Source organism: Ictidomys tridecemlineatus, chromosome 7, assembly GCF_052094955.1.
Source record: "Ictidomys tridecemlineatus isolate mIctTri1 chromosome 7, mIctTri1.hap1, whole genome shotgun sequence".
Taxonomy (NCBI): Eukaryota; Metazoa; Chordata; class Mammalia; order Rodentia; family Sciuridae; genus Ictidomys; species Ictidomys tridecemlineatus.
In genome coordinates, this window is record NC_135483.1 from 8,884,590 (window position 1) to 8,897,744 (window position 13,155).

The window sequence follows — 13,155 nt, forward strand, 5'->3', positions numbered from 1 at the left end:
CACGTCTGCACAGTGCAGCATCACTCAGTCCTAAACACGGGAGAGTCTGACACCTCCTATGACGTGGACAAACCTGGATGACATCATGCTGAGTGGAAAAAGCTGGGCACAAAAACACAAATCCTGCCAGCTCCACTAATAATAGGCGCTCAGAATAGGCAGATCCATAGAATAGAATAGCTGTCCCCAGGGATAAATGGGTGGCTTAATGGGTACAGAGTCTTGTTTGAGGACAGAAAGTTCTGGCAATGGATCATGGTGATAGTCACACAATTGGGAGTGTACTCAATGCCACCAAAATGGCTGGATCATGGAATGAAACAGACAAACCAATGAGCAAAACCCTTGCTATCACCTGGCACACTCAGGATGAAATGTGGGACATGCAGGACCATCTGGCTCCTCTGCCTCCACATCACTATGACACCCCCAGGCTTTGCCTGTCACCAGGTCATTCCTTCTCCAGGGAAGCCCTCCCCCATGCTGTGCCTTCCCCTGTGCTTGGGGCTCTCTCTAATTGCTGTGCCCCCAGCCCCAGAACCCTGAGCCACCTGGGAAGCGGGACAGTATTGTTGGCATGGCATTTCCAGCATCTAGCACACACCACTTGCTCACACTAGTTGCTCAGTGAAATTAGAAGAAAATCAATGACAGAACAAGAGACACCAGAGCTTATGCTGTGACCAACCAGGTTATTTCTTCCATCATAAGTGTCATCACAATCAGCATCATTACACCACTACCACCATCATCATCACCACCATCATCATCACCATCAGCATCATAGCATCATCACCATCGCCACCATCATCATCATTATTGCCATCAGCATCATTACCATCAGCATCATCAGCATTATCACCATCATTGCCATCATCTTCATCACCAACAGCATCATCTTCATCACCAACAGCATTATCACCATCACCATCATCAGTATCACCACCATCATCATCATCATCACCATCATCACCATCAGCATCATAGCATCATCACCATTGCCACCATCATCATCATTATTGCCATCAGCATCATCAGCATCAGCATCATCAGCATTATCACCATCATTGCCATCATCTTCATCACCAACAGCATTATCACCATCACCAACAGCATTATCACCATCACCATCATCAGTATCACAAACATCATCCTCATCATCTCCATCATCACCATCACTTTAATCATAATCATCATCTCATCATCACCATCATCTCCATCAGCATCATCACCAGTATCACCATTATCATCATGGACACTAAACTCCAGTGAGGCTCTCCCAGGAAATAGAGCTCCCACATGGAATTTTTAGCACTTTGAATATGATTGGAAAACAGTTGAGGGGGCCCTCCAGCATTCTGGACCCACTCCTACCTGGAAAGATGACTACAGCAGATTCACACTTGGCATAAAGGATAAGAGAAGACCAAACAATTGAAGCCAAGTGAACACCTCAGAGCAGACTGCAGACAGGATGCAGCACTCACCATCAGCAGAGCCCTCCGGAAGAGCCTGGGGCCAGTGGTCCTCGTCACGAGAAGGTGGAGGCTGGCCACGTCAGCCCCGCCACGGTCTGCTGCCAGGGACACACGTCGAGGGTCCCCGCCAAATGCTCCAATGTGGGTCTGCACCCAAGTCAGAGCTGCCACCTGGTCCAGCAGCCCCCAGTTGCCAGTCGCCTCCCTGGACCCTGCAGAGAAGAGGAAGATGGTACCTCTGTGTGACTTTGCAACTCTGGGTCGAACATTCATGGTGCTGTCCATGTCAGGCCCGTGGCTCCTCTAGGGGCCCTCAGGTGAGGGACAGTGGGGAGGACCTGGGCTTTGGAGTCAGACGAAGCTGGCTTGACTTCTGGCTCAGCCTCGAGCATCCTCACCTCTCTGAGCCACACCTGCCCGTCAGTGAACGAGGGGACTTGCTGGGAGCTGCTCTGATGGGAAGCGGAGCCTGCTGAGTTCCACCACCGGGCTCGGCCCGAGGGAAAGGACCCTCCCTGCAAGCTGCCAGGGGCTCTCTCTAACAGTGGCCAGGCCAGGAGGGGGCTGAGGACCCCAGTCTCTCCCTTGCCTCATGTTCTGTGGCCCTTAATAGTGTGCAACTGAGGTGACATCTCTTCTATAGAATTTGGTAACTGTTTGTTGAAGACCTCTTACTATTTCTTTTTAATGAAATAATTCAGACATGACAAAAGCATAGCAAAAACTTGCTCTTCTCCGGGGCTTTGGGGACACCACGTGCCCCACCCTCCTGCTTGTCCTGGGACTCCACATATCTCCATACACCTTGGTCAGGACCTGCTCTCTCTGTAACCTGCAACCCCAGGCCTTGCCGCTCTCGCCTGAGGCGCACACGCTTCTTCGCTGACAGTTCTCAGCAGATGACTCCTGCCTACGTCAGCAACCCAGGCCCCGAGCTCCAGACCCCTTACAGTGCTCCATGAGACCCCAAGTGACGGCTAGCAGGATTCTGTTTCCCCGGGAAAGCAGGGCATCAACTGAGCAGGACCTGAAGAGTGACAGCCACACCTAGATCACCAGTGACAACAGGGTGGGGATGGCCCTGACGTCCACTTCCCACGTACCCGCTTCCCGCTGTGTGTGAGTGACACTGCCAACATTGAGTCCACAGACTTGGGGAGGTCAGAGTGGGGTCATCCAAGAGGTCACTTGTCTAACAAATCAGAGGGCTCCCTCCAGTGCCTGGTGCTGGGCCCTGCGAGGGAAAGAGACAGGATCCCAGCCCCGGCCTGCAGCCTCCAGGGGAGGGCTTACAAGCCACAGTGAGCTCGCGGGCCCAGCCTCTTCCTTCCCCGGTGAAACAGAAGAAATCTGGGAGCAAGACTATTCAGACACAAGGAGTGAATGTGAGATCAAGTTGGGACTGAAATCCTAATTCATAATCAGAGCTCTTTGCCCAAATAGTCAATCCAATTCCACAGACATTTGTTGAAAAATCTGTGATGGGTATTAAGAAATTTAAGTGTTTACTTATGAAACTCCTGCTCACATGGGCTGGGTGACAGCCTCAGTGCTCCTGCGCGACTCTGGACCCAGGTCTCTCTAGATCAGGGCAATGGGTCTGGGCTCTGGCTCCCAGGGCCGCTCATCACATCCATAGTGTCCCCTGCAGTCTGAGGATGGCTGAGCCCAGTTCTTTGCATCCACAGGGCCCCACACTAGCCCCACCTCACTCCATCGTCACGCGTATGCACCACGTGCACACACGCACACACCGCACTCCTGCTGACTTGCAGCCTGCTCAGCCCAGGGCAGGACCCGAGAGGGGTGCTCACTGCAAACATCCCATCAAACAGTACATTGTTCCCTCTGTGTTCTGATCAGCTCTTGTCTGCTCATCAGTTTCTTTGACAATTGACAGAAGCCCCTGATCAGGACCCAGTCTTATGGATGGACTCTGGTAAAGGCCGTGGGGCTGGGGTGGCCTGCAGTCTCAGCCACGCCATGCACTAGGAGTGTGGGCCATGTACCAGCTACTTAACATTTGTGTGCTTTGCCATCTGTAAAACACGGAGGGCTTTGGTTTGATGATTGCATTTGCTGACATGTGTGCAGGCAGCAGGACTGTGCTGGACATGGTGCATTACAGAAGATGTGTTTCTCCCTTAAATAAAATGAAACAGTAGGCCCCAACACTGTCTCACCAACACCCTTGGCAGGAATTCCTGGTCTCCAGCAGCAGAAATAGTGCCTGTGAGGGGGCACGCTCTGTGGCCAGACTCTCTGCCAGTTTTTCTGGTTGTAAGAATAGCAGACCCTCTCTGGAGGTCCCCAAGTGCCAAGGGACAATGAGGTAATGGCAACGTGTGGTTACAGTGGTGGCCAAACCTTCTGACTAGTTCCCTGGCCAACACACACATGCTCTGCTCCCCACCCTGTGGAGGGCCCATAGGCCTGTTGTCCTTGCCTCCTCCCCTAGCTATGCACCCACCACCCAGTCCCCTCCCCACCATGCTTTGCCAGAAGAGGACAATCACTGTGGTCAGGTGCCCCTTGGGGTCTGCCCCAACTGTAGGGTCCTGGCTGGAGGAGATGGCCTCTCCTGGCCCTCCTCCACCCCTCACTTCCTGTCTACCTTCTCATGTCAACAGGAACCAAGGTTCCCTGCAGGCCCTGGGCCTGCGCAAACAGCATGAGTTTGCCAAGTGGGAGGCCAGACTAGAAGGAACTTCGGCTTTCATTTTCACTTGTCTCTTTTAGAAAACATGGAGGCTTCCAGGGGGCCATTTTCACTCTGGGGTCCCCCAGCAGATGCTATGCTTGTTATCAAATGAGCTGGGGACCTGGGCGGTTGCTTGGCCTGGCTCAGGAAGGGCAGAGGCTGCTGCTGCTGCAGCCTTGGATGGCTGAGGGCAAGAGGCTGGTTGTCTAAGGTCAGCGGGACACTGACACAGGCAGCTCCCGGTGCCAGGCCTTCACGCACTTGAACACGCGGCTCCGCTGAGCCACCTCGCAAGTCTCAGCACCTTCCAGCCACAGAGGGAAGGAGTTGCCCGGAACACCCTGTTCCCACAGAGCAAGGAGGCGGCCTGGGGCCCTGTCCACTCAGACGTGCAGCCTGCACTCCTGCCGCTCTCCCTGGAAGGCTGGCACCCAAGTGGCCCAACTCTTTCCAGTCCTGTGTGGTGAAGCACAGGGTCAGTGTGCAGTGAAAAGGGGGACACCAACAAGTAGAGCCCAGGGAGGCTGCAGGGCTGGAAACCCTTCTGTAGGAGACTGCAACAGTGGCCATGTGGCAGCGCGTATTTGGCAAAACCTACAGAATGTACAACAAAAGAGTTGGCCCTTAGGTGACTAAAGCTGGCACTTTAGTGAATAAACCTCATGGTTTATCACAGTAGCAAATGCACTATGCCAAAGCATGTGTCACTAACAGGGGAAGCTGAGGGCTAGAGGAAGGTACGCAATGCTCTGTACATTCTGCTAATTTCTCTGTACACTTAAAACTGCTCTAAATGATAAAAAAAAATGTGATTTTTTTTTTTTAATTGAAAAGGGGTCAATTGGGCTGAGGTTGTGGCTCAGTGGTAGAGCGCTTGCCTACCAGGTGTAAGGCCCTGGGTTCAATCCTCAGCACCACATTAAAAAATAAATAAAATAAAAGTATTGTGTCCAACTACAACTAAAAAAATAGATGTTAAAAAAAGGGGAGGGGACAGTTGTATCTGGTGACAGGGTCATTGGGGAGATTAACTGGGATGGAAGGCCTGCCCCTTTCCCTTCTGCTGGACGAGTTCTCCTCCAGATGGGGAGCAGTGGCATCCTGCTTGCATTCACAGCCCCATCACTGACCCTTCTGTGGCCAAAGGAGAAGGCTTCCTATACAGGGAGGCCCTGCCACCAACCTGCGGCTGTGGCAGACAGTCCTTTCCCTGAAAGGTCCTCTACCAACCTCTGGCTGTAGCAGAGGCCTCTGCACTGGGGGATCTTTTCTACACTCAGCTTGGCCACTCCTCAGTGGCCCTGGTCTTTGCTGCTGGATCTTATGGGGATCCTGACATCTTGGGCTGAAGGGCAGGAGGCACCATGGGAGAGGCCTGAACATTCAGGGAGGCCCAGTGAATAAGTAAATCAAATTCCTGTGGCTAAATGCAAGCAGAAGGGGTTCCTACAGAACACTGCACGCTTCTAGCCTCGAGGAGCCAGCGACACTGGTGTTTCTGGTTGTTGGTAGAGACCAGCAGTTCGACACCAAGTCGGTGCTGACCGTGGGCCATACTGACAGAGTTCCCCAACCTCTCTGCCACTGAGAACTAGAGGTCATCCTGCTGAATACCTGGGGAAGGGAGGCACTCGGTAAGTGTGATGTGTCCTCCTGTTGCTGATAGGTTTCCCTCTGAGTAAAATGATCAAGCAGTGTTGGAGCAGGTCAGGAATAAGAAGAGTGGGTGTTCTGGACATTTCCGTGGTTTCCCTACTGGCTGCCCATGCTGGAAGCTAGAACATGTCTGCCTTTCCAGAAGTACATGAATTCTCAATAAGACTGCTCTCTAGAAGTCATAGTCACCTGCCCTTTTGGGGACAGACAGCAAGTACAAGCTCCCTGGCCCTCTGGCTCAACCCGCCCTCTTCAGCTTATGTTCCTAGAGAACAAACCCAGCCCACAGTTTCTGCTCCTTGAAGAAGAAAGCAGATTCACAAGGGGATAATTTTTTGCTACTCCAAATCTTTCTCAAAACCTCAATTCTGATGTTGGCATCCATGGCCACTCAGGTCTCAGAGAACGGGAGCCAGAAGGCGAGAAGCCCCTTGCATCCTGAGGCCCCTGTGGGCCTGCTCCCCAGGGAATCTGAAACCCATGCGTGCTCCAGCCTCATCTCCCACACTGTATCCCCGGCTTCCCAGCACACAGGCCTCAGAGTCTCCAGGCTCTCTGGCTTCGTGCCACGTGGCCTCCCCAGCCTTTCTTCCTCAGCACCCCGGGCTGATCATGCTGGGTGCCCACCCACTCACACAGTCCAGTGTAGCCCCTCCTCCAGCCCTTCCACCTGCCCATCTATTCTCTCTGGGTCTTAAATGAGATCCTTGGAGGTCAGAGCTGAAGCTCAGCCCCTATCTTTTGGGCTCGTAAAATCCCTCACCATCTCTCAAAGCCTCGAACATGTATCCTCCTACCTTACCCTCCCAGCAACTTTGGAAGCTGGGTAAACAATGAGACTAAGGACAGTGACGGGTCTAGTCCAGGGTGGCAGAGCCAGTGAGGAGCAGCACTGGCTCCCAGCTCCAGATCCTATGGCCTGTGCCTCTGCTCTCCCAACACTGGTGGTAACTGAGCTGAAGGAGAGATGGGTGGCAGGGCTTTGGGTGTGGTGGGCATGGAGGAGGGTGTGACCAGGGTGATACTCAGGTTAGTGAGGCCAGAAATAAAGGGCAGTGGTAGACTACTGAGAGAGCCCTCACCCCTTGCCCAATAGCTTCCCTGTAGCAGAAGAGCTGGAATCCCCTCCTTGGTGTGGCCAGGAAAAGGCAAGTCCCAGTGGGTCCTGGCTCTGCCACTTCTTAACCATATGACCTTGAGCAAATTTCTAACCTCCTTGGGTCTCAGTTTTTTCCTTCTGAACACACATGGACATGTGCACACTGATGCCAAGATAAAACGTGAAATATACTTGGAAGAGCTTCAGACACCAAGGAAGTCCTCAGAAAATGACAACTATTGTTCTCATTTATGGTGTCAGTATTGCTGCAGGATCCTGGGAATGTGCTAGATTTTCTGCTAGCTGGGCGGGGCTGGAATTTCCTAGCTGGGCTGGAGGAGAAGCAGAGGCAGCGAGGTTTTGAGTCTTTGAGAGAGAGGGACGAACATGCACACAGAGTGAGTCTCAGCTAGGGCTCAGCAGCAATGTCACTGTGGTTTGGGTCCTGAAGGCCTCCTAGGTCCTGGGAAGGACTATTGATGGAACCTCTGAGAGGTGGGGACTTGTGGGAGGTTGTCAGGTCCCTGGGACATGCCCTTGCAGGGAACTGTGGCACCCAGCCCTCCTCTTCCTCTGTCTCCTCCTGTCCATGAGGTGAGCACTGGCGTTCTGCCACATGCTGCCGGCATGATACACTGCCCTGCCGCAGCACAAAGCAACAGGCCCAACCAATCGTCACCTGGGAGCTCCAAATTCTGAGCCAAAGAAAACCCTTCCCTTGTATAAGTAAGTTATCTTAGGTGTCTCGTTGCCCAAGCTGACCAACACCCACCAGCGCCAGCAACTCACCGGAACTCAGGAAGCCGAAGACACCCACTCGGTAGTTGGCAGTGACTACGATGAGGTTGCCAATAGCAGCCAGGACTGAGCCATCGATCACCAGCCGCCCTTCGCTTCCCTCTGTCCCCGCAGTGTTGTGGAAGAACACCAGCACTGATGCGTTGGGGGCCTGCGGAGGTTGCAAAGGGGTCCATGCATTTGGGGCTGTTCAACTGGGATCCATTTTCACTGCAAGAGCCCGGGGAGGGTTCTTTCCATGCTTAGTCCCAGCTGTGAGCCTACACACACAACTCTGCCTGTCCACCCTGCCCTGAAGTAGATTAGCCCCACACGATGGGCTAAAGTACGTCCCCACAAACTCATGTGTTAGAGTCCCAAACCCAATACCTCGGAATGTGATGGTATTTGGAGTCAGAGCCTGTAAAGAGGTAAAAGAACCAAAATACAGCCATATATCTGGGTTCTAATTCCCTATGGCTGGTATCCTCATAAGAAAAGGAGACTAGGACCCAGACTCACAGAGAAAAGACCACACGAAGACAGAGGAGAAGGTGGCCAAGGAGAGAGGCTCAGAAGAAACCAGCCCCACGGCCCCTGGATCTTGGACTTCAGCCTCCAGAATTGTGAGAAAACAAATGTGTGTGGCTAAATCCAGCCAGCTGGTGACACGTTGTGATGGCAGCCCTAGCAAACTACTGGGCCCATTTCATAGGACAGAACACTGTGCCCAAATGCAGAGTGGGCAGATGGCAGGAATGGCAGTTCCTGAGTCCTGATCATGGCACATGCCATCTCCCAGCACCCCAGCTCTGGCCCTTACTTTACTCCAGAGGAGCATTCCAGGTCCTCGGTGGCTCCTGCCAGCAGCCCACTGTGCTTACACCCCTCAGCAATGCACAGCTAGCTATTAGCACCTGCTAAGGGCCGGACACTGCTCTAAGTCTGCACCCATGTTCCTCATTTGGTCCTCAAACAGTTCTTTGAAGCTAGGACAGCATTATCATCCATTTCCAATGGGGGAGCAGGCTTCCGGATGTGGAGTGGCTCATCTGAGATCCTGCATTAGAATGTGTCTGGTCGGGGGTCTCATTCCTCACTCCAGGTACGGGGCATGCACAGCACCAGGTAACTCGTGCCCCATCTGAGGACCTAACAACTGAGCAGCAACTTCTTCACTCCATGGACAAGGGACTCTGGCACAGATACATCTGCACAGGACATGCCCTCCATTCAGGGTGGCTGCACATCTAGACTATCTCGTTATCTCCCCACCACGAGGCACCCACATCCTACAGGGCTGGGGACAGACTCTGTGTGGTGCAGCCACAGAGAGGAAGAGGCTGACCAGGACCCCATCCTGATCTCTCCTCTGTCACCTTCTCCAGAAACTCTCTCAGTGATGCTGTGTCAGGTGCCACAGCTGGGTAGAACTGTCCTTAAAACACGAGGCCTTCTAAGCCACCACAGGAGGCTAGCTCAGACACTCTTGTCTCCTGGTTTGGGGCTGCCCCACAGGTTAGGGACAAGCTCTGGCCCCTTTTAAAGTGGCCTGAGTGACTCTCATTGGTTACCATATCAGTCAGAGAGGACGGTGGGGATGCTGTCAGGCCCTGCTGGTGGTGTGGGGCAAGGGACAGGGTGGGCTGCTGCTCAGCCTTGCAAACCCAGCGGCCAGAAGACTCTGGCCACTCCTCCAGGGCTATCACCTGGGACACTGCTCACCCCATCCCCATCGGAGTCAAGGCTCCTCCCTCAAGGCCACAATGGGGCTGTGAAAACAGCCCAAGACAGAAACAGCACACTATCATTGAAGACAAGCTTCCCTGAGCAAAGGACACTGGGTTTGGAATCAGGAGGTGGCCCCGTGCCCACTCTGTCAGGTGCTGTGTCCTTAGGTCACTTAGCCTTTCTCAGCCTCAGTCTCTGCGTCTTTAAAATGGGAGAAATATTCTCTCTATATTTGATCAATCACTTTATCTCTACTTATCCTCCTGCTAGAGGGAGGTGAGCCACAGGGCCAGAATTTCTTTGGGGACAGTTCTGGGGCCAGCATGCCAGCCCTTGGAGCTCACCATGTTCTCAGGGACAAACACGTTGAGATATAAGCAGTCTTCACTGACTCCAGGAGGGGTGGGTGTCCGGGTGCCCGGCTGCCAGCAGCTGGCTCTGCAGAAACACACTGGTAACTCCCAGGACAAAAGACCAAGCAGGAGTGCCCCATCCCCCTTCCACCCACCATCCAGGCCAGAGCTCACTGCCCCGTCCCAAAGACCTGGCATCCCACCCACTCTGTGGCAACAACACTGTGAGATGGAGTGGTCTGGGAGGAGGTGTCTGACCTGCTTTCCACACCAAACACTGAGTAGGGGGCCAGTTCAAGCATCTCTTAAGAACACATCCTGGACCAGGCCTAATGGCAGCACTGGCAAACTACCCAAGTGGCCACTTGACTTAGCCCCTCAGCCTCACTGGCCCTGGGTTACAGTGACCTGAGCTCTCCAATCACTCTCTGTTCAAGACTCCTGAACCTCCGGCCTCATCTGCCTGCAGGCGTGTCCAGCCCAACAAGGTGCTCTAATCAGTGTCTGTCCCCAGCGGTGCAGCAGAACCAAAGAAGGCTATTGTGCACCTGCAGCGGACTGGGGACAGAGCCCTTTGAGGCCTGCTGGACAGAAAGTGCAGATGAGGGGTGGAGGACAGAGTGGGTGCCTCTTCACAGGTGTGCTGAATGTGCTCTAACTAGGAAAGGGTCATGAAATTATCCTTCAATATGTTAACTATTAAAAATTTAAAAATTCAATGAGACGAAAGAATAGGTTACAAGTACTTTTGAAAAACAAAACAACAAAAAAAGAAAGCATCCTGTAATTTTGTCTCCATTGGGAGTTGGGGTTTGAGCCTTCTTAATTTTTTCCCACTAGTTCATTTACATTTCCTACAATTATTAATGGGACTGCATTTCCAGTCCCATTAAAGCTAGATGTCACTGGGGACAGGGTAAGTTTGGCCAGTGCAAAACATGTGCAAAGTGACACATGTATCCCACCTCAAGGTGTGGCCCATGGGAACCTTCCTCATAGATGTCTCCAATGCTGCACTTTCCTCTCTAGATGCAACTCCCCAGGCGGCCTGGGAAAACTCACGCTGGAGGGCAGACCTCCAGACTAGGCCCTGAATTACCAGGTGGAGCGGGGCTCCCAGGCCCCTGGCACCCGTCGAGTGATAAACTTTACATGAGTAACACAGTGTTGATCCACTCATACTTGGAGCACACCTGTTACTGCATTTATGTCACCTTAACCAATACATCTCCCCCACCCACACCCTGCTCAAACCAGAATGTACCAGTCACCCAAATCTTGCCACTCAACCCTTACCTCGGTTTTGTGGCATCCCAGGAGCCTGTCCAGTTTGAGGGCTCTGGTGCCAGGAAGCGTCTCTCTGCCAGGGGTGGTGTGGCATACGGAACTCCAAGGAACTGGTTCACTTGCTTCCATGCAGAGCCCACCTGGAAGGCCTGGGACCTGCCCAGCAGCCGGCCATGGGTGGCAAGGGACATAGAGGGCACAGATGCTTCCTCAAAGCGCAGCAGAGGGACACCTAGAGAGAGGAGAGAGGGGACAGGAGGTAGCAGTGAGTGCTCTGGTCCCAGGCATTCTGAATGTGCTTTAAGCAAAAGAAAAACTGTCACTGCTTCTTATGCCTCAGGAAATGTCAGTAGTTTATTCGGAGCTTCGGTATAGCCAATCAGCGTTCAGCGTCAACAACAGCTGTGAATAACTGCAGAGACTTCTGGTCCTTACTAGGAACCAAGCACGTGCAGAGCACAGCACTGATGTGTCTTTTCTGGTTCTTCCAAAAGCTGATGCCCCTGGGAGGCCAATGCTGACCCAGGCCCAGGTCCTTAGTCTGCCCTTGGGGCTTCTACAAGGAATGCCAGGGCACTCAGAGGGCAGTGCCCAGTCGTCAGGACACCTAGTAGGGCCTACTACCCAACACGCCAGTGATTGCTGTGGTGAACTGTATAGGCCGTGCACACTAAGAGGAATGAGTGAGAAGCACAGTTTCTCTGTCATTTCAGGTCATTTTCTTGCCAATAAGTGAGTTTTCAGCAAATTTATGAAAATAAAAAGGGTTTTCAAAAGACACAGAGTTGAGCACTGCCGAGGAGGGCCTGCGGCCATAGGTACCTTTCCATGGTGGAGAGACAGGCTGGGGCCGCAGGGGGGGCCCACACCTTCAAGCCCTCCCTCCTGTTCCCCTGTCCACAGGTCAAGGCTGCCGCCACCTGCCACCTCTGCTCAGTGCACCTCCGTCCTGTCCACCCACCATGATGCTAATCGCCAGCCGTGGTTATCAGCTTCCTCTGTCTCCCTATCTTATCTCCTCAACCACATTTTCTTTCGTTCATTCACAGATTCAATAAACTTTTGTGGGACCTGGGCTCAGTGCCAAGTGCTGCTTTCTGGGACTTAAGACAGGCCCATGTCTGATTACCCACGAGACATAGGGCCTCGCACAAAGGAGCTGATAAACACTGGTGAGGAGACACTTATGTGGGGGACAGAAGTCTCTTATTCATCCTAACGAGTAGGCTTGGTCAGCTCAACTCCACTCTCAGCTAATTGACAGGCAGAGGCTCTCTGCTGCTCCACAGCTCCTTCTAAAATACACATCTGTCACAGTGATAATGAACAGAAAAGTGGAGTGAGGGGGCAGAAGGGAAGACAGGCAAGGGGCACAAGTCTATCCATCCCAGAGCGCCTTGTAATCAGCTGTCCTAGGGGACATTTGTCCATGTCTGGAGACATGTTTCGTTGTCACAGGGTAGGGGAGAGATGTTACTGGCATGGATGGACAGGCAATCCCCAACAAAGAATGCTCCATTTCCAAATGTCGGTGGGTCCTCAGGTTGAAGAACCTGGTACTGTGTCTGTTCAGGACTTCAGGATACTGCGGGGCAGCACAACAAGGCAGAACCCCACATGGTCTGGGGAGTGGAGCATGCCTGTCTTCACACCACAGGAATATCACTTGTTGGGAAAACTTGGCAATCTTTCTGAGCCTCGAGTTCCCCTCCTCTGAAGTAGGTATGGCGGCAGCCTCTGCAACGCAATGGTGCTAAGAATAAATGATGATACCAGTGATGTTCCATTCTGGAGCCTGGCAAACAGCAGGCGCTCGACATGTAGATGGATGGATGCATGGACACATGAGTTTATGGATGAATTCATGGGTGCCTGGATGCAGGGGTTTCTGGATGCATGGATACATGGATGGGTTTATGGGTGGATGGTTGGGTGAATAAGCAGAAGGAATAAAGGAAAGGTAGAGTAGGGAGGGAGGGAAGGAGCAGAGAAAGCAAAGAGAAGAAGAGAGACAGAAGAAAAGTGAAGGTGGGCTCTGAGGGGCAAGAAAGGCCTGACCCAGCTCCCGACTTG

General features: G+C 52.8%; 1 protein-coding gene across 1 annotated transcript in view; it reads right to left on the reverse strand.

The window, feature by feature from the left end:
- Tg (thyroglobulin) overlaps positions 1 to 13,155 on the reverse strand; it is a 209,662-nt gene that overhangs the window by 84,343 nt on the left and 112,164 nt on the right. The window contains exons 38-41 of the mRNA XM_040293416.2: positions 11,092 to 11,314; positions 9,787 to 9,880; positions 7,724 to 7,883; positions 1,488 to 1,690 (exon numbers count right to left, since the gene is read on the reverse strand). Coding sequence (XP_040149350.2) covers positions 1,488 to 1,690; positions 7,724 to 7,883; positions 9,787 to 9,880; positions 11,092 to 11,314 — 680 coding nt within the window. The remainder of the gene's footprint in view (positions 1 to 1,487; positions 1,691 to 7,723; positions 7,884 to 9,786; positions 9,881 to 11,091; positions 11,315 to 13,155) is intronic.